The sequence below is a fragment of the Aricia agestis genome, chromosome 11, assembly GCF_905147365.1.
Source record: "Aricia agestis chromosome 11, ilAriAges1.1, whole genome shotgun sequence".
NCBI classification, from domain to species: Eukaryota; Metazoa; Arthropoda; class Insecta; order Lepidoptera; family Lycaenidae; genus Aricia; species Aricia agestis.
The window spans coordinates 2,753,812-2,775,174 of NC_056416.1; the positions used below are offsets into that span (position 1 = coordinate 2,753,812).

Consider the following 21,363-nt stretch of genomic DNA (forward strand, 5'->3'; position numbering starts at 1 on the left):
AATATAATACTAATTTTCATCTCTCCTATACCTGTTGACCTCGTACTTGACTAAGCATTACGCGGTATTGTTACCTAACGTTTATAATATGTGACAATAGTCAATATTCAACGTATGTGGTTTTGTTATTAATATATGATTCAATGTGAAAACTCAAATACATATACTTAAGTAATAAAAGTTTAACTATATTAAAATATTAAAAAATGTAATACTAAAAACGAAACAAATATAATATTATGTATTTTATTTGTAAAATAAATGTAACTATAAACAATTACTTTTATTTACGACTTGAAGAAAAGGATCGTAATATCCAAGTTCGGTTCAATGTACCTATGTATAAAAAAAAATTATAGTTCTTTTTTTAAACTTTTCTCAAAACGCTCAAAACGATCCATAATCCGTTCCACTTGGGTTTGTATCACTGACGCTCACATGCTAGTGGAACGGGAAAAACTACAGTCTTGAGCGTTAGCGTTTCAACGTCATCTGGAACGTAGGGTATGTATGATAAATGGAAATTTTAAAATGAATTATTTCACGTAACTTGTCGTAAATGAATGTCTTAGTAATGTAGGGTTCCGTTTTTACCTTTTGTATACGGAACCCGAAAAAAAACCACATAAACTGTCATTTTACAAACTATCAAATGGGTTTTTGGGAGAATGTGAAAGAGTGATGTTGTGTTTTTTTATTATTTTCCTAAAATTGTGTTATCTGGGTTTTTAATGTGTAATATTGGTAGGATATTAACCATTAAATATTCGTTATCGTGCACAAGTGTGGGAGAGTGATGTAATAACCAGAAACGTGCTCTTTTGTGTTCCCTCCAAAACTCCATCAAAAGTTTCAGTAAAGCGTCCTACCACTTTACTGAATCGACCGACTTGACTTCTTGACTGTATTGACTTTATACTTAGACTTTGACTAGACTTTATACCTGACTGACCTGACGATAATATTATATAAAAAATTGTATTAAAGAATATTGTTTTCCCGCCATAATATTATACTCGACACTGGCCATGGTTATAGCCGAAGTGCCATTATATGAAAAAAAAAAACTATCAAATGTCAAACACTGTGTTTGACGTTTGACAGTTAGTAAAAAATAACCTCAGTGTATTTTTCCAAATTCCAGATTTTTTTAAATGAATTCCAAAAACTTTCATTTTTTAATTTAGTAACCGTTTTTTGTATTAAATTCTATCACGACATATTTTTAACTTGAAGTGTTATTTAATTGGGAATTTTCGACTGAAAATGGAAGACGCCACAGTACGTATACCTAGTCGATAACAAAATATATTGAACTAATACTAATTCTAGGCTCGTATTTTCACACAGTTGAACATTTTGCAGGACTCTTTGCAGCTCGAACCAGTTCAGCAAAGTGAAGTGTGTGAGAAAAGGCTGTGGATTGGCAATCTTGACTTACGAGTTAATGAGTATGTAATTTAGTAATGTTATTGTAAACTTATAACAAAGACTTATACTGATCAATCAAATCAAAAATATTTTTATTCGGAGCAATTTTTTTACAAAAACTTTACCGAACGTCGATACTACGGTGCCTACCACCGGTCCGGGAACTAACCCGGCGAGAAGAACCGGCGTAAGAAACTCGCACGGGGCCATCTTTTACTAAAAAGATGGAAAATTACAATTTAAAACATAAAACAGTACAACACGGTCACATTATTGTACATTACATCCCGGGATGTATATCTTTACATTATATTAACCTGATGCACCACTGGAATGTACATGCAAGCATAGTAATGACGTCATCACCATGCATCTAGTTAATTTGACTGTGTTATATAACAATATTATGACTTAGAGCTATTTACAATAGGAATTACTTATAAAAAATATACTAGTAGCCTGTAAGAACCACCCTTTTCCCAAGGTGTGTTGTTGTCGATGAAATCATTGATTTTATAATAAGCTTTAGTACACAAACATTCTTTTACTACATTTTTAAATTTATTGATAGAGAGATTTTGAACGTTTTCTGGGATTCTATTGTACAAGCGTATACACTGGCCTTTAAAAGATTTGCTGACTTTGCTAAGTCTGATCACTGGTATTTCTAATTTGTTCTTATTCCTAGTGTTAAAACAATGATTGTCGCTTTTCTTTTTGAAACTATTTAAGTTCTTTCTTACATACTACGTTATCCAAAACATATTGAGATGCGACGGTCAGAATATTTATTTTCTTAAACTTTTCTCTTAAGGATTCACACGATGACATCTTATAAATAGAACGTATGGCTCGCTTCTGCAGCATGGTCACAATTGGAAAAGATTTTTTGGCCACGTTCCTGATGACCTCCAGGCTCGAGGTGACGGCCGAGCCCAGCTTAGCCCCAGTGACCTCTTTGTCTTCGCCATCGGTCATTGATATGTCCGAGAAGACATCCAACAGTCGGTGTGACCGTCAGGACCTCTGGGAGTCGCCGTTGGGATCGTCTCCGATGCGGTTAGGAGCACCGGTTCCGGGTCAACGCACGTTGCCGTCGTCGTCTTAGCCAAATCGCTGTGCAAATCATTGTCCGTAGGAATGCTTTTGTTATCGGTTACTGAACGAGCATTGCGCCCGCCAGCTGACCCACCCCGTAGTACGAAGGGCAGACCTCCACCGTGGCAGCGGTGGAGGTGTGGGATTCCCCATTTCTGGGACCCACCCGGAGACCATTATCAATTTCGTTGTGTTCCATATTTTAAAGGGATGCTCATTAGGGTTGAGCGGAACCCGTAGCCAATCAGAAAATAAGTGCGTCCTAGCGGCAAAGTCACCCACTTGCCATGCAGCCTATTGCGGGATGGGGCGTAGGCTTGGGGGCTGTAAAAAGGCCCATCCATCAACAATCACACACGCAAACAGAACAATAAATGTATAATGTAGAGAAGTAATAAGTATAAGGAAAATAGAAAAGAAAAGATGGTAAAAGACAGAATAAAATATAATATAAGAGAATAACAAGAAAGCTTATATAAAGAATGGAAGATAGAGAAAGACCGGCGTTCAGCCATCCTGAATACCTCACCCCGTGTAAAAGGCGGGGTGGCGTATCCAGGCGCCCAGGGACACAAACGTGGACGGACCGGTTTCGCCCCCACTTACAATAATACCTGGAGTTGCCCAATTTCCGAAATTATTTTCTTTATTATTTAAACTGACCGTTTTAGAAGTAAACACAGACTTAAATTCATTTCTTACTACTTTAAACAATGAATTAAAAGCTTCATCTGGTTTATTTGACATATCTAAGCGCTGAAGACTTGAAACAAGTTTACTTCTAAATTTCTCAATACGTTTTGTATTTACAGGAATAAACTCAATCTTTTCTTCAGTATTACTATCACATTTAATGTCAAAAGAAGCTAACTGTCCACGATGATCAGAACTCAGAGCATTAATTATTTCTTGTTTACAGGGAGTAACATTTGTGAAAATATTGTCAATGCAAGTGGCAGTTGTTTCGCAAACTCTAGTTGGTTCATTAAATAAATTAATTAAGTTAAACGATTTTAATAAGGATGTGAATCTAATTGTGGTGGAGCTTAAGTCTAACAAATTAATATTGAAATCACCACATACAATAATCTTTTTTAGGGTTCCGTACCTCAAAAGGAAAAAACGGAACCCTTATAGGATCACTTTGTTGTCCGTCTGTCCGTCTGTCAAGACCCTTTTTCTCAGGAACGCGTGGAGGTATGAAGCTGAAATTTATATCAATTACTCAGGTCTACTGTCCCTTGAAGCTGTGAAAAAATCAAACTTCTAAGCCAACGCAATCAAAAGATACAGCCGTTTATGCCGCAAATTTTCGACACTTGCAAGGGAATCAAAACCTACAGGGTGCTTCCCGTGAACTCAGAATCTTGAAATTTGGTACGAAGCAACGTCTTATAGCATAGATAAAGGAAAAATTACGAAAACCATAAATTTTTAGTTACATCACATAATATATTTTTTTTTAATAATTTTAAACTTACTACCCATTTCCTCATAAACGCGTAGAGGTATTAAATTGAAATTCATACCAAATACTCAGGTCTATAATACCTTTAAGCTGTCGGAACCCTCGGTGCGCGAGTCCGACTCGCACTTGGCCGGTTTTTTTTTAGATGCACACACTTTATTTAAAACTTGTTCCATTATTTCTTCAAAAGAGTCATATAGACCTGATGAAGGCCCGTATACGCTTACAATAATAAGGTGGCTCAACTCAGTACAGGCCACTTCGATTATTCGTTCAGAAGAGAATTTCACAATATCTTTTCGTTCTTTAAACTTTAGCTTTTTATGAATTAATATTAGAGAGCCACCTCTAATGGCATTTTCTCTGCTGAACGAACTTGCTAACTGGTGGTTACAAAAGTTAAATATTAATTCGCAATTTCTAAGCCAGTGCTCTGTAATACACATAATATCTATGTTATATTCATTTAAAAACAGTTCGATATCTAATTCTTTTCCAATCATCCCTTGCAAGTTCTGGTGTACAAGGTTAATATTAAAATTACAGTTACTTCTTTTATTTTTGGTAGATTCCCGGTGGTGGGCACGTATATTATTTATATTTCTTAATACATGGCTAGAGTGAGCCTCTGTTGTCTGAGTAAGTTGGTATTTGCTTGCATTGCGTTGTTCTGTGTTTGGGAATCGTAAAACTAAGTAATAAATAAGTCTACATTATACTCTTGATAATTATCACACAATATAATAAAATCCCTTAGAGCATGTATGTATGTACCTATGCTTTAAATCTGGCCTTATTTTTAGTTTTGGTCTCAAAGTTGTGTTTTACTTCAGATTTTAATACTATTAATCTTATATCTATAAACAAGCAATTCTTGTATATTATAATATATAATTGGATTCTCGGAATCGGCTCCAACAATTTTCATAAAATTTAGTATATAGGGGGTTTTGGGGGCGATAAATCGATCTAGCTAGGAATCATTTTAAGAAAATGTCATTTTATTCGTGTTTTATCTCGGTCAAATAGCTAGTAAATTATAAATACTGAAACTAACTGTGTGAAACTATCAAAAGCACACAAATGTTTTGTACAACTGAAATGGCTTGTCTTTCAAATGCTAACTCATTCTTACATATTCTGTATATTGTCTACAGTGTGGACTGTGGATCATTTTATTAGTAAGGGGTATATGTTTACCTCTTCAAATAGACTCTTTTATTAAACAATACCTTTTTTCATTATCGGTATCAATTACTGAAAATGGTCCGCGTGTATGGCAACATTGAGAAGTTTGATATGCTGTTTCATCGGAGTGGACCCAATGCTGGGCAACCGCGAGGCTTTGCCTTTGTTACGTACAAGCTGAGACAAGATGCCATACAGGCAATGAAGTCACTTAATGGCCAACTGCTGGGCTCCAAAAGAATCTGTGTGAAGTTTGCTAAAAACACTTCTGTAAGTATTGCTTAGGGTCAATTTATATTAACGCAGAGTCAAAGCGAAGCAAATTCCCAAAAACTAAACACAGAAAATTCAACCATAACTCCAGAGCGTAACGCATACATTACTTCTGCGAGGCCAATCGGTGTTGGTCAGGCGCATCGACGAGAATTCGCGCGGATGCGCGTGTCTTTTTAAATCCTCAGAGGTAATAAAGTGCGTTAACACTTTGGAGTTAAGGTTGAATTTGTTATATTCAGTTTTAATAATTCGCTTCGACTCCGCGCCAGTATAAATTTACCCTTAGTTTGTAGAATAAATAATTATTAACACACTTTAAATATTTATTAAAAAACATTATTTTTAGGGTTCCGTCCCCAAAGGGTAAAAATGGGACCCTATTCATGAGACTTCGATGTCTGTCTGTCCGTCTGTCTGTCACCAGGCTCTATCTCAAGAACCGCTATAGCTAGAGTTCTGAAATTTTCACAGATTGTGTATTTCCGGTGCCGCTATGTATTGTAACAACAAATACTAAAATAAATATAAAATTAATATTTAAGGGCTCCCATACAAAAAACTCATTTTTTTTTCTATTTTTGTTCTATGATGCTACGGAACCCTACGTGCGCGAGTCCAACTCGCACTTGCCCGATAATTTTGACTAAGCAATTTATGAAATTTCAAAGTTAAAGTCTTAATTTCAAGTACGTATTTAGTAGTTGGTGCCCATATATCTCTTGTCAATATATTATACTTAAATTTGGCCCTAAAATAACCATAACTATTACAGGATGATCAAAACAAAGCCAAGACGGAGTTGGGGCTGGCTGTGTTGACTGCAGGAAAACCAGAAATGAAGCTAAGCAAGAAAACTGCCATACAATCCATTGAGGCCAAATTAAAAATGATGGAGAACTCCAAAGATGCTGAGGATTTTGTTATAAACAAACTTGCAGCAAATGAAACACCAATCATAGCGCAGTACCAAACTAAATTATTAACAAACAAAAGTGGCCCTTCGTACAAAAGACGTCACCATCCATATCATAAAAAAAGATAATCTGTATTAAAAGTTAGTTGATAATAATCATGTTTCTAGTGAAATATTCTTGATTGATCTTGTTAAAATATTTGGTTTAGGTAGCTACCAAATATGTTTCATATTTTAAAATCAGTATTACAATGTAGCTATACATGTTCGAAAATAGTACAAGGGCGCTTATACTTTTATAAAATTCTAACCGTTTAAATATATTATGATTAGTTTTAAAGGATTGTTCAAGTGTTTAATAAATAAGAAATAACGTAGATTTTAATTGAATATAAGTGTGCTCATGAGTTACTTTGTAAAGTTTTTATATTTTAAACTTAACTTATTAATAGATTTAATTTTATTTTATTCACTGTATTATTGATATTAACAAAAAGACTCAATCTCTCTCTCATTAGTTATTAATTTTTATATTTTTTACAAGTAGGAAAGCCAATTACGAAACTCTGGCCCTCATAGATAAAAATATTTTGTTTTCTCTAAGGCAATAATATTGAACAATATTAATTTATTGTACAATTTATTTGACAATAAGATTGCAGGAATATTGCGCAATACGTGATATTGAGCAATGAAATTTATTGTCTAGGGGCCCGCTTACACTAGTCACTACACCATGTCGAATATTAGACAAAGACGCCGACACGGACAAGACGTGTAAATGTATAAGGCCTAAAGGCCGAATCACACGATTCACACCGGTGACTGGAATGGCAGCGCATCGGCCCTAAGGGTCAATATTTTATACTAGGTAGCGCAGAGTCGAAGCGAATTTAATTAAAACTGAACATAATAATTTCAACTTGTCTCCAAAGCGTTAACGCACTTTTATTTATTTATTTAATGTGCACAAGAAACATTTACGATAGAATAGTTAACACAGTAAGACGACACAAAGGATATGCTTATTTATAAATACTTTACACACTACACTCTATTACTTCTGAGAATTTAAAAAGGCGCGCGCATCCGCGAAAATTCGCGTGAATGTGCCCGACCAACGCTGATTGGCCTCATAGAAATACTTAATGTATGCGTTACGCTCATGAAGTGTTCAGTTTTTTATGGGAATTCGCTTCGCTTCGACTGCGCTATTATAAATTGACCCTAATAAATATCTTTCATAAAATGGTGTAAGTTTAGAAATGTTCTTTTACTTCCTAATTTACTAACAAAATATACTTTTACTAAAATATCTTTTGTGTACGTGTGAGGGTTGTTCAAATAAAAATATGGTGAAGTAATAAATAGTTTTATTTAAAATATAATGTAACATTTCACATGGAAGATGATACCTTCTTCAGCTAATCTTACGTTAGTTCATAGGAAACATATTTCAATAATATTATGTTTACTATTATTAATTTAATATTGTCAATGACTCGTAAAATAGAATGTACCTATGCAAGTCGCACATCTTTTAAGTGCTGCAGTGAAGCTTTAGGTTACCTTTAGAGTAGTATAATTTTGAAATATTTATTTTTTGCTGTTTTAAACAAGTTTTTGGTACATTAAGCACAGACATAGCAAAGTAGGTATACTTGATGTATCATCAAGTAGAATATTAGTAAATTCAGAAAAAGTATCACAAATACAAGAAAAGTTAAAATTGTTAAATTGAACTAATTTGCTTTCCAAAAAAAAAACAATCAAACTTTTAATTCATCAAGCCCCATACGGTCACCGGTGAACGAGACACAATAGAAATTATATTGTGTCTCGTTTTTCCACGATCGACGGGTTCAGTTTAGAGATATTTACAATAAAAATACACACTAATCTAAAAAGAAACAAACAATTGGAACTAAAAATATAACAATAAAACATTTTGCAATAGAATCTTGAAATCATCAGTCTTAACATAATGTGTTCTGTGCTTCACTTCTTAATAATTTCATTATGAATTAACTAGACATTGCTTTACGACACACTATATTAGCGGCGAGTCAATCAGTTTCAAACAAAGCATGTGTTATTTACTTTAAATACAATAAGACAAGTGAACAAGGCATGTTTGGATCCTCAGACTATTCGAACCTTATTATATGAGATAGTATAAAGTATAAACAGTAAAGATTCAAAAGCTACTGCTTACTGTACCCATTAGACCTAGGTGACATAATATAATGCTAAGTACTCACAAACGGTTTTGCTCGATCGAGCAATAACGTCGAGCAAAACCCGCGGCTCGGGCTTTTGTCCACACATTCAGCATTGCTCGATAGTTTTACTCTAAGGCGCTTTGCAGACGACGGTGCGGGGCGGGCCTGTCAATTTCGCCGCGTACGCCCTGCGCCTGTCGATGTCTGCGGCTGCCCGCGCCGCGTAAACAAAGCACACGCCGTCTGCGTTACTGCATGTAAACTGGTTTGTGTGATCCACGGCGGGCAGCCGCGGACATACGCGTCGTTCGCGTCGTCTGCAAAGCGCCTAAATCGATATATTTAATTCCGGCAAGCCGGCTCGATGCGAGCCTTCGAGCTGAGTTTTGCGATCCACACAGTAATTATTACTCAATTTGGAGTAAAACTATCGAGCAAAATCGTATGTGAGTACTTAGCATAACATTACAGTACCAGCTCGTTAGTCGTTATTCAAACTGAGTGCTTCGTCGTTTTTAAATGTGGATCGAGGCTTATGGTCCAGTAGAAAATCTAGTGTATTTCCATTAAATTCTGTGGTCGCTAATCACATATAATTTCGAATATAATCGCTACTTCTCTTTCCATTGCAAGCATAGAGTAATAAATATACAAGTGAATATGTATATATTGCTATACAGTATGTGTCGAGTGTGAGTTTTTTGTTTGACATTAGCATGTGAACGCGTTTGGCGTTTACTAAGATTTTGTATGGGAGCTGGGCTCACTCCCGTGAGCACCGTTAGGTGGCGCTGTACAAATCCCATACAAAATCTTAGTAAACGCCAAACGCGTTCATGACCGAATGTCAAACAAAAACTAACACTCGGGCCTCTGTTCACAAAACTTTGCTACACAATTGCAATATACTCATGAGCGACAAGTAGCGATGTCTATGTTACTAAGAGAAGTTGATTCCTAGGCAGATGGCGGACCTAAAAAATTTGGTCGTGTTATGTCAAACCCAGTCAGATCACATTATATTCACATAACGCAACTAAATAACGTAGGCCCATTATATTCTGCCTATGACTTTTTCTGATCATACAAAATTCAACCTTTAGCACATAAATCTTACATAATAATGGATTCACTGGTCTTGAAACCCGGGGAGGTATAATTTGTTAGTGAACTGGCTAGCTTCGTATTGGGGCTGGCCATTAAATAATCATCATCTTCTGCGTCCAATTTCCTCTTGAGGCTGGAGTATTGGGTCTCATCATCACCTTCTTTCAACAAGTCTTTGTACTCCATGCATAGCGGCCAAATTATTTTGCCGGAGCTGTAAAGAAAATGTACGTTATAAAGCAAAACACCTTGTAGACGTATAGAAATCTATGCTAATATTATAAATGACAAAGTTTGTCAGTCTGAAACATTTTCACGATTTAACCGCCGAACCGATTTTGGTGTAGTTTGGTTTGGATGTCATATTCAACGTCAAGAACTTAACTTTAGTTATTATCCCGGAAAATGTATGTTTTATATGAAATGAACTAATGGCGTTACGACGTTGCGGGGGACATTAAGATAAAATTAAATAATAAAATTAGTAAAAGAGTTGCTTGTTCTTTAGCACTTTCGTTATAGAGTCTCAACAGCCTTGATTTTTTGCAATAAATAATTATTAACTTAGTCACATAAAGTTATACCTAGCGGAATAGAGAAACAAAGGCCTGAGCAAGAGAGATGTCACTATCAGTAACACTGCGTGGTAAAAAGAGACGTGTGATACATGACAGCAGCACTCTTTTTTTGACGTCCAGTCGGCACATGCCGCATGTTGACAATTTAATCTCATAGAAATCAATGTCAATCATGCTTGTGTAAGTGTATACGTACTCATATTTTTACACACAGATGAAACCAATTTCGGTTTCGTTTGACAGCTCGAGATTGTTGATCTATTCCGCTAGGTATATTAACTTTATGCTTAGTCACAATAAAAAACTTACATTGGCAAAGTATACGGATCATACGGGAACCACTCGTCATACGGCAGTTGGTTGTGTAGAGACAGTCGCATGTTTTTCTCAATGATGGCCTGGCAGTAGACCACTTGGTGTGACCGAGTCACGGACGAGAAGGCCTGTGTGACCTGAGGTGGACAGGTGCGGAGGGGATTCAAAGAACATGTCACCAGTCGAGGCAGGTTTAGAGACTCGACGAAATTTAAACCTGAAAAGGCAAAGGAACATTTAAATATTTTTGATTAATGATTCGAAAGTATAATCCATATTTTTTAAACTTTTATTTGCGTGAAATTCATGCGAGTTACGAGTACTGATAGGATGCGGATCAGGGCTTTGATTCACAATGCCCAATTTGACTCGGATTCGGAAATTTCATCACGGGACATCCAATCCAATACAGTATAAACGCTCACCGTGATAAGCATTGACCAATGACCGCACAGTAAAGATTTTGAATCCATGTCGAACAGGAATCGTGAATCGCTCTGCTGGACGCAAATAACGTTAAATTCACTAAAAATAACAGAAATATACTCACTTTCTTTGCTCATAAACAGGTGGTGATTCTTAAACGCAACTAAGTAGAATATGGCATGGCATATAGCGTAGAACGCACCATGCACTTTGTTATTGTCATTCACTGTGTCTTGACTTGCTGCGATATACGAATGACACCACTCCGACATGAGTCGTAGGTAGTGGATGAGTCTCGAGTTTGGCACACGCACACATCTCGCCAGGAGCCCTGCCAAGTGGCTGGCAGCAGTTCTCCTTGTGGCCACAGCACCAGGCCTCATGTCGTGTAGCCCAGCGGCCACCGACCATAAGTTGGTGAACACACGGTCAGCACATTGTTGACTTATCGAAATTGTGTATAACAGTAGGAACTGGACATGCCTGAAAAATTAATTTTACATTTGAATTATTTATGCAATATTATTATAGTGTGAACTATATAGTGAACATTTCGCTTGAAAATATTGCTATCACACTTCTATCGCGTAGCTGTCGATAAAAAAATTCGAGCGCGATTCGAAGAGACATGCCCGTGATCAATATACAAATTATAGTGCTCCACAAAAACACTTTAAACTGGTTGTCTTTTAACAATTATTACAATCTAGAAAGTATGCCGCCAAGTTAGATCTTAAATGCTAAGTACTGACATACGGTTTTGCTCGATAGTTTTACTCCAAATCGAGTAATAGGTAATCTTTGTGTGGACCGCAAAACTGACAGCTCGAAGGCTCGCTTCGAGCCGGCCTTGATGGAATTAAATATGTCAAATATGTCATTTCCTTCGATTCGGAGTAAAACTATCGAGCAAAACCGTATGTGAGTACTTAGCATAAGGGGATCTTTTTTTGTGTGGGAACACAAAACTGCGAATTCACATCGCATAGCAAAATTCTGCAACAAAACTCATACTAAAAATGACATTGCGATGCGAATTCGCAGTTTTATGTAAGTCCCTAAAGTTTAGTGTTAGGTTTTGCGAAAAAACAAAGCTGACAAATGCTATCACTGATATAGGATATACAAAATTTCATTGCAATACTTGGAGGCTGCAGCTATTGAATTAAACTGATAAAAAACATGTAAGACTGTCTTATGTAAAGTGTACTAGAACCTAGAGCAGTGGTTCTTATCCGGACCACTGGTGGTCCCTGGAGGCATAGGCGAAGCCATCCTAATGATGTGAGAATTCAGAAGTTAGTAAAGAGTATGCACTATGCAGTCACAAAAATCACATTAAATTAAAATCTGTATCTTTTAGATTTTTGCCAAATAAAAAAAATTAGTGCTAATTACCTTTACTTTAGACTTTAGGTAAACCAACTGGGTGGTTTACCTAAAGTCTAAACTAAAGGTTGTTTGATAAAATGGTCCGTCATGACTAAAAGGTTAAGAACCACTGCCCTAGAGTAAGCTGCATTACTTAGGGTCAATTTATAATAGCGCAGAGTCGAAGCACAGCGAAGCGCGTCGAAGCGTCAAATTCGCAACAAGTCGAACGCGCGCGGATTCGCCAGAGTGCCGACAGTGATTACGCGTAGATACGCTTGTGTGCGCTTGGATGCGCGCGCACCAAAAAGCGGTGGTCAAGCGAATTTTTAAAATCTCAGAAGTAATATGTGCATTAACGCTTTGGAGTTAGGGTTGAATTTGTTGTTCAGTTTTAATAATTCGCTTCAATGTGCTTCGACTCTGCGCTAGTATAAATTTACCCTAAGTAGTGCATAAATGCAGCTTACTCTAGGGCAGTGGTTCTTAACCTTTTAGTCATTAGGATGCACATTGTACCATCGAAGAAATTGATTCATAGGCAGTTGAAGGACCTACGTCATTTGGTTGGATTGTGTCAATTTAATGTTAGCTGTGATCTGCTGGATGGGTTTGACATAACGCGGCCAAGTTACGTAGGTCTGCCATCTGCCCATGAATCAAGTCAGTACAAAGTTAGGAAGAAAATTTCAATAACTTACCTGATACCATGAGTAGGAAGGAGGACTCTTTCAAAGACATTGCACAAGGAATTCAAAGCCGGATCTCTCTCATCCTCAAGCCACCGCAGCATCTCTAACATACAGTAGTCTAGCGTATCCCGGATGTCGTCCTTCGCATCTACCTCCATCTCAAACATGGTGTCCAGTTTGTTTTTCTCTTGTTCTACTAGATTGGCATCCATGTCAACCATTCTGTAAAAAGAAAGAAAAATGATACTTATCATTTTACTATTTACCTTATTCATTTCTTTCAGTGGTGGCTTCTTTTGCGTGATTGTATATCTGGCACATAGCACCTTAAAGTACTGATGCAAAAATAAAGTACACATAAGTAAAATATAAAGCACGCAATAAATTTCAATGTATAATTTTATGTAAAAAGAGAAGGAAAATGTATAGCAGCACTGTATTAATCTCTCTCTTATCAGTGATTTTAGGATATTCTGAACTCCAAATTTCTGTTGTATACATCCATTTGATATAGGTAGGTATGTAATTTTGTTTACACTATAAAAATTCTTATTTTGTAAATAGCATATAAAATCTATAATTTATAATTGTAGACAAAATATTGAAACAGAGTTTGTGACCTACAACAGTATCTTATTAAAATTCAAGGCCTTCAAATTACCATGTGTATGTAACATTTGTCATTTAAACCTGATTTGTAAATAATCTATGTTTTGAAACAATATGAATATTCAAATAAAAATTTACAACATTTAAAGACACATAAGACATAACCCACATCCTGTTATATTTCATACATTGGTATTTGTTATCATGGACTGATAAAGAAATGCAAGCTCCCTATTTGTGTGTTGGTGAATACTTTTGTAATAATATTAGCTCCTATCCTTTTACTTGTTTTGGTAATTGTTGCACAAACTTTCAACAAATGATTAATGCTTAGTCAAAAGTTTTTAGATAATATTGAAAGAGTCATTTATTAGATTGTGAAACTGACTCCAAATTTAAACGAAGAGCCTATGAGGGGGGACCTACAGTCTGGCAAAATATTTAAAACTGTGTTGCTTACATTATAACTTACCTATTAACTATAGCCGTCATTATAGGTTCTCTTAACGAAGGTATGTATTTAGTAATCCATATTAAATTGTGGATGTAGGTCCTATTCACAACACATCCAGCTTTGTAATACGGGAACTGGTCCACTATTGCTTGCAAAACAAGATCACTAGTTCTGAAAATAGAAAATGTATCTGTTAATAAAGCATTACAGGATAATAAATATGCCACAAGTCTTCTAGAATAGAAGCTAGGTGAAGAACATCAGTGTAAATAAATATTAACGACACTTATCTGATATAGAATGAGTTCTTTGCATATTCTATACTAATATTATGTAAGTTTCTCTGCAACTCAAACGCCTAAATCTGTCTAGTGGTTCACAAAAAGCCTTGAGAACATAAAACAGATTTTATAAATATGGCACAGATAAAGAGAGTACTATTTTCACCTAAACAGAAAAAAAGGAAAATAAATCAATAATACTTACAAAGGCATGAGAGCTACAATTTCAGCAATTGTGCTATGTACATTCGACCAAGACATGAGCATTTCTTGTGGCGGTCTATCATCCCAGTTGTCACCATCCGCTGTAAAAAATACATAGATTTTTAAAAAGAAGAAAATTGATTTACAATTATTAATAAAATAGGATTAAGGAAAGATAAATTGATTCGAAAAGGGATTGATCATTAATCTCTTGATCGCATATTCTTGGAAATCTATTGTTATTCCATTGTTATCTGGTTGCAAATTGTTACCTAAACATTGTTGTCTTTATATATTATGTATGTATAAATTGCAAATTTCACAATTAAGACACAGTAATGTTCTGATTTGAGAAAAAATTTACACTAAATAGTATTGGAATTTGTGTAGATGTTTTATTATTGTTAAAAAAATGTGTTACCTCCAAGAATCTACAGTAAAATCAATAGCATATTATTATATTATAATATATGAGCATAAATTGTATATTAAATACTTACTTCTGAATAGTTTTATTAAATTACTTAGAATTCTAGGGCAATGATAAGTATGTGCCGTAACCAAATTTAACAAAAATCTCTTGTAGAGGTCTACTAAATCTTGATTACGGTTTATCCATTGTATGTTACACATGGCTTCCACATAGGGTTTCATTTCTTTTTCTAATAACACTACACAATTTAAGCTATCGTCTATTAGCTTTCTAAAATTATCGTCATTTAAAGGAAAATCCTTTAACACTTTTAATAATTCGAAATAAGGACCCGAATTCCTATCCCGAACATAGCTAGTGAGGATTTGTTCAACTTGTTTTGGTTTTAGAACAAATTTCATACGCGCATTAGCCGCCTGCCTGTCTAGAGTCTTTCGCATCAATGATGCAACACTTTTTTGAGCTAACACTGCCATTATTTCTTCAGGTCTGCTGCTAGTGTCTTCAGGAACTCCACTATCTCCGGCTGACGAAGCAGCTCCGCTTTTTTGTGGTTGAGAACCTCTCTTAACACGTTACTGTTGTCGTCAGCCTGTATGTGAGGGCTTGGCTCGAAGCTTGTGCTCGGTCTGTTGTAACCTACACCCGGTTCCGCTGCTTCGACACTTCGTTTATCTTTTAAATAGCTTTGCAACTTCTCCAAAACAACTTTACTATCACCTTCTTTTTTTTCAGAACTATAACCTTCTTTCGACATGGCATGCAGCCTTTAGAAGATTACATTTTGGATTTTTGAAACAAACAACACACAAGAAGTAGTTTATCCGTTGAGCTTTAGGACGTTATATGCACCAGTATAATAAGAAGCGTTGTTTTATGTTGTGAAATATTATGAGATTGTAAAAACACGTGCACAATTTTGGAATCTCATAAAATGAAAAATGCGCAAAGACGGATGTCAACGTCAGCAGACAGAAAATAAAAAAAAAACAGCTGTGTTCTTCTTCTTCTTTACCTTTTTTTCTTAAGGCTCTCTCCAGTCTATAGTACTTCAATGATAGTGTAGTCTTAGCCCGTCATCGCGTGGCCATTTTGATTTTTGTGCTTATTTTCATACAAGTAGTGTGCGTTTATTTTCTTGAATGTTTCTGTTTGTCTATTATTCCGAAGCACATTATGATACAAGAAAGAAAGTCAATTAGTTCCTGATATCGATTAACTATAGTTCAAGTGATGAGAATCCGTAAACACACTTAAAAAGCTATGCAATTTTTATAGCCAAATTATTAATTGATGTGACATTTTTAGCACTAATGGCTTACATAGCACGAATAAGGGATTAATAAAGTTATAAATTATCTTTTTAGCTTATAAAAATACCGATTGAAACGCCCAAAAAACGTTGTTTAAAACTTACGTATTTAATGTTAAATCCACGTGTTTGAGGCATTCTTTGACCATTCTTATGGTTTATTATTTAGCGGGACCACAAAACTCAACAATATCTAGCATTAAATATTCACTAAAAACCTTTATTAACACTTTGTTTACATGAAATATGCAGACCGACTCCTTTGTTATGTCCTAGTAAGTAGGACATAACATTACACGTTTTTGACGCTTATACACCGATATAAGGCTCTCTCCAGTCTATAGTACCTCAATTCTTCAGCTATTTAACCCATTAACCATGGCCATTGGCCAGTGTCGACTGTCTAGTACATACTGTGGCGGGAAAACAATATTCTATAACAATTTTCAGCATCGTTTTTCTATAATTTGTCATTCTACCATCAAATGTTTGGCGCTGAAATATTTACTTACTTATATAAACTCATAAAAATGAAAATCAATAAAAAATTTTGTCTTAAGTTGTTATTCCATTTGACTAAATTTAGAATTAGAATCCTAGAAGATTAAGTAGAAGCTTCTTTTTCCACTTGTCCTAATTTAGTAATTAAATCAGTTGTGAGTTGTGACGAATGACGATGCGGCGATATTGGCCAGACGTCTTCTTAATGGCTCCAGTTCTGTCAAAGCAACAAAAAATTGGTCTTCTCATAGGCTTATCTGTTGGCTCAATGAAAATCAAAATAAATTAAAGGCGAAAAAGATGGTTAATTTTTTGCTCCACGAAAAATGATGAATTATGAACTTTCTGAACTACTTGGAATCAGCAGACTTTAGAAATTACCTACGAATGGATTAATATATATTCCCCCTTACTAATAAACGTTGTATATGCTTTGAATAGTTATACAGTGTTTTGTTCCTGTCACACAACTCACAAGTATGTCACTTTTAATTGGATTGAAGAAGACAAAACACTATATAACTATTCAAAGCTTATACAGCGTTTATTAGTAAGCGGGATTGACTTTAATACAGATTTTAAATATAGCAATAGCAGTTCCCACTTCCCACTACAGATTTAAAAAGGTTGAAACCATCTGGCAACACTGATTGTCAGTCAGTCAGAAGCCACACTTTTTCCGATCATTAGTGTACTAATTAATTAGGATCCTAGCTTTCTAAATGTTATTTCACTTGACTAAATTTAGTTACTAATCATTTAGACGTCTAAATTTAGTCAAATGGAATACCAACTTTACAATGTGCATTGACGAAACATTATGTGACTCTAGTCGCTCTAGCCCTGAATAAAAAAAATATCTACTGTCTATCATCTATGGTTTCGTTTCGTTGTCTTTTGTCTTTCGCTCACTTTTCATTTTATTTTTCACAATGAGTTTGGGAGGGGTAAAATGCGTGTGTACGTTTTATTCCGGATTCATCGTACATTTTAATGTTATCGGTATCTACCGATTACTGCAGTGAAAATGTGTGCATTATCGGTGATTTAGATGGTGTTCGTGTACCGTAGTTTATATTCGTACTCGTTTGTTTAGTGATAATCATGCAAAATGGCCAACGATTTCTGGTCGTGTACTTGTTGTACAGAAGCTCTCACTTGTTGGCTGCGTCTCAAACTCTCACCGGAGGAGATAGAGCAGAGATACAGGAGCAAGGAGATCGATAGAATCCTCGAGAAGGACAAGCAGACGCTGCGGCGACAGGTAAAGCTGCTGCTGCTCGGCGCGGGTGAAAGCGGAAAATCAACATTCCTGAAACAGATGAGGATAATACACAAAGTAAAGTTCGAGCCGGAACTGGTGCGCGAGTACCAGCATGTGATATATCAGAACATCGTGAAGGGTATCCAGGTGTTGGTGGACGCGCGGGACAAGCTCGCGATACCGTGGGAGAACCCTCGGAACCTGGACATCGGGCAGCAGGCGCTGCACTTCAACAGTACGGCGTCGCTGGACAGCCGACTGTTCATGCACTATGCGCCCCACATCCACTCCCTGTGGCTGGACAGGGCCATAAAGAGGGCGTACGACAGGCGAAGAGAATTCCAATTAGTGAGTATTGTTGTGTAAACATTCATCACTGTCGCTATGCTAATTGTGTGATTATTTATGTTGCTCATGTGATACTATTGTATTGTGCAAGAATAATAATAATAATAATAATAATATCTATGGACGCTTCACACCACGTCAGTCTGGCCCCGTGCTAAGTACCTAAAGGACTTGTGTTACAGGTACCAGACAACGGAAATATATTTAATACTTTTATACTATACATATATTTAAGATTTTTATTATATCATACACATATTTAATACACATCCAGACCCAGGAACATTGAAAACTTTTTGTTCCGTCGGCGTGATTCGAACCCGCGACCCCCGGCTTGAGCTACCAACGCGCTCACCACTGAGCCACAGAGGTCGTCAAATTGAAATTAATCTATACTTCTATACTAGCCTACACTAATATCTATACTAATATTATAAATGCGAAAGTATCTCTGTCTGTCTGTCTCGCTTTCACGCCAAAACTACCGAACCGATTGTAATAAAATTTTGTATACAGATAGTCTAAAGCCTGAGAAAGGACAAAGGCTACTTTTTTACTGCAAAAAAGGGTTGTAAGGGGGTGAAAATACGAAAATTTGTTCAAATTAAGTTAGTTCCAAAAATTCCTACTAGATGGCGCCGTGCGTCTCTTACATCGCGCTAACGCTTGCCCAACATCTTTCTATAAGATGTGGTATTATCATATATTTGAGTTTCGATTTTTTTCGATTGTTATTTCCTTTTTTACGTTATTTAATAAGTCAGTACTTTATATTATATACAGTGACGTAACTTTAAACCTATCAATGATAAATAGTTTATGGGTAAAGTTGTGTAATTGGGGGGCTAAATAAGCTTTAAAATTTGGCATAAAATATAAAGTTTAATTTCAAAAAATGAAATATTATGTGCACACTGCACAGCTGTTTTGATTTAAGGGGTACCAGGGTTTTTTTATAAAAGCTTTTGACACCAATTTTGTTGACATCGCGCGCTATAAACTGAAGTCCACGCGGGCGAAGTCGCGGGCAACAGCTAGTTTCACATAGTTTAGTCCTCCCTAATGAAAACTTTATGTGTGAAAAGTTTGCATTTTCTCAATAATTAAATTATGCAACTTGAGAATTTCAAACTTGCTTTTGGTTTTAAACAATTAAACATCCTAAAAATTTAGATTTTTTTGTTGATCTCAACCCTAATAATTTTTCATGACGCAGAGATTAACATTTTACAATAGTTTTATTTACCATTTTGATAAAAAAAAGATAAACCGTAACTAAATCAACTATTGTGTTAGCTATCTTTATAACTTTTTGTTATCCAAATCATTTGTCGTAAAGAATTCATACATTTGCCCTAGAAATTTGAATGTCAAATAACAATATTCCTAATGTAAAGGAAGCGTAAATAATAATTACTTCACATTTTGTACACCAGTATTTTGTATCCAGGAACAAACAATATCACAATTTTTTTTCATTACATCACTCAACTAATCATAAATCTATCTTATATACATATAAAAATGGATTTTCAAATGTGTTAGTCGCGCTAAAACTCAAAAACGGCTGAACGGATTGGGCTGATTTTAGTCTTAAAATATTCGTAGCAGTCCAGGGAAGGTTTTAAAGTGACACTAAGTTCACCGGGACAACTAGTATATATATAAAGATGGATTTTCAATTGTGTTAGTAACACTAAAACTCGAAAACGGCTGAACGGATTGGGCTAATTTTAGTCTTAAAATATTTATAGAAGTCCAGGGAAGGTTTTAAAGTTATATGAAGTTCACCGGGACAGCTAGTAAAGTAATAAAATAACATAACAAAGTATCTACTAATAAAAATGAAACTTATTGTAGCAAATATTATGATTAAAGTTTTTTTGATGATTAGTGTTAATGTAGATAATCTGTTGATTGTGGAAAGACCAGACACAATAGCTTATATCTATTGTTATTGCGGCCGCATTTGGCCGCTTAGGAGTTGAAGCACTAAATTATAGTAGCAGTAATATAAAAAGTATTACTTTTACTAAAATAAAATAGTACTTTTTATAAGTACTATTTTTATTTTTTGTACCATATAATACAACATTAAACTATGTACTACAATCATGGATTGCCCACACCGCAATAGCTTTCCGTAAAAAAAATACATAGTTGTCTTGTATATATTATAATATGAGGCAAGACATTGCTCAAAACTATAATTATTATATTTAGGATACTAAGGGCCTGTTTCACCACTTTCTGATAAAGTGCGGAATAGGCTAATCACAACTTTTTTGACAGATTCTCCATACTTGGTCTGTCAAGTTAAGTGGTGAATAGCCTATTCGGCACTTATCAGGAAGTGGTGAAACAGGCCCTTAGTCATTGCTCAAATGCTAATTTCTTACCTGTTTAGGTTTTGACTTAGTGTTAAATAAAAAGTATAATAATTAGCCTTGAACTTACTGTAGGATGTTTGTCAAATTTTTAGCTTATTCTGTGACAATGTTATTACCATAACTTCTCTGTCTGCTGGAATATTTAAGCGCATTGTATAATATTTATTTATTGTTTATTGTACATTAATACATGTACAACATTTTTAGGGTTCCGTACCCAAAGGGTAACAACGGGACCCTATTACTGAGACTTTGATGTCTGTCTGTCTGGCTGTCTGTCTCCGAGCTGTAACTCAAGAACCGCTATAGCTATAGATTTGTGAAATTGTTACAGATTGTGTATTTCTGTTGCCGCTATAACAACAAATACAAAAAACAAAATAAAATAAATATTTAACGGGGGCTTCGATACAACAATATTCTTAATTATATTTGTACTTTAATAATTAACAATTAAATTAAAATAAAAGAAATACTTGGCT

General features: G+C 35.4%; 4 protein-coding genes across 5 annotated transcripts in view; 2 read left to right on the forward strand and 2 right to left on the reverse strand.

Annotated features, from left to right (window-relative positions):
* Positions 1–1,187: 1,187 nt before the first annotated feature.
* Positions 1,188–12,796, forward strand: LOC121731717 (probable RNA-binding protein 18). 2 transcript variants are annotated; one of them, XR_006036272.1, is made up of 5 exons: positions 1,188–1,281; positions 1,366–1,455; positions 5,249–5,455; positions 6,234–6,627; positions 12,786–12,796. XR_006036272.1 is itself a non-coding variant. In XM_042121305.1 (4 exons), exons 1-4 carry the CDS (start codon positions 1,267–1,269, stop codon positions 6,501–6,503), a joined length of 582 nt encoding a protein of 193 aa, XP_041977239.1. In that variant the 5' UTR covers positions 1,188–1,266; the 3' UTR covers positions 6,504–6,993. The 2 variants fall into 2 exon arrangements, 1 of the variants encoding a protein (XP_041977239.1); XM_042121305.1 differs by lacking the exon at positions 12,786–12,796 and having other exon boundaries at positions 6,234–6,993.
* LOC121731716 (RNA polymerase I-specific transcription initiation factor RRN3) lies at positions 9,030–15,542 on the reverse strand. The gene is made up of 7 exons (XM_042121304.1): positions 15,134–15,542; positions 14,635–14,734; positions 14,167–14,319; positions 13,095–13,307; positions 11,147–11,505; positions 10,591–10,813; positions 9,030–9,917 (listed from the first exon to the last, which is right to left on the reverse strand). The coding sequence occupies exons 1-7, from the start codon at positions 15,540–15,542 to the stop codon at positions 9,710–9,712; spliced, it is 1,665 nt and encodes a 554-aa protein (XP_041977238.1). The 3' UTR covers positions 9,030–9,709.
* LOC121731718 lies at positions 15,542–15,993 on the reverse strand. Its single transcript, XM_042121307.1, has one exon. The coding sequence runs from the start codon at positions 15,821–15,823 to the stop codon at positions 15,542–15,544; it is 282 nt and encodes a 93-aa protein (XP_041977241.1). The 5' UTR covers positions 15,824–15,993.
* Positions 15,994–17,803: 1,810 nt separating this feature from the next.
* Positions 17,804–21,363, forward strand: part of LOC121731821 (guanine nucleotide-binding protein subunit alpha homolog) — a 43,438-nt gene continuing 39,878 nt past the window's right edge. The window contains exon 1 of the mRNA XM_042121482.1: positions 17,804–18,491. Coding sequence (XP_041977416.1) covers positions 17,991–18,491 — 501 coding nt within the window. The 5' untranslated portion in view covers positions 17,804–17,990. The remainder of the gene's footprint in view (positions 18,492–21,363) is intronic.

What these genes read in the sequence shown, in the direction of transcription:
- LOC121731717 (XM_042121305.1), top strand. An exon ending in ACTTACGAGTTAATGAGTAT is followed by an intron (nt 1,456 to 5,248) that starts GTAATTTAGTAA and finishes CATTATCGGTAT; the next exon opens with CAATTACTGAAAATGGTCCG. An exon ending in AGTTTGCTAAAAACACTTCT is followed by an intron (nt 5,456 to 6,233) that starts GTAAGTATTGCT and finishes TAACTATTACAG; the next exon opens with GATGATCAAAACAAAGCCAA.
- LOC121731716 (XM_042121304.1), bottom strand. Translation starts at nt 15,542, where the DNA reads ATGGCAGTGTTAGCTCAAAAAAGTGTTGCATCATTGATGCGAAAGACT. An exon ending in CCTGTTTATGAGCAAAGAAA is followed by an intron (nt 10,814 to 11,146) that starts GTGAGTATATTT and finishes TTGCCTTTTCAG; the next exon opens with GTTTAAATTTCGTCGAGTCT. An exon ending in GATCCGTATACTTTGCCAAT is followed by an intron (nt 9,918 to 10,590) that starts GTAAGTTTTTTA and finishes TTTTCTTTACAG; the next exon opens with CTCCGGCAAAATAATTTGGC.
- LOC121731718 (XM_042121307.1), bottom strand. Translation starts at nt 15,823, where the DNA reads ATGTCGAAAGAAGGTTATAGTTCTGAAAAAAAAGAAGGTGATAGTAAA.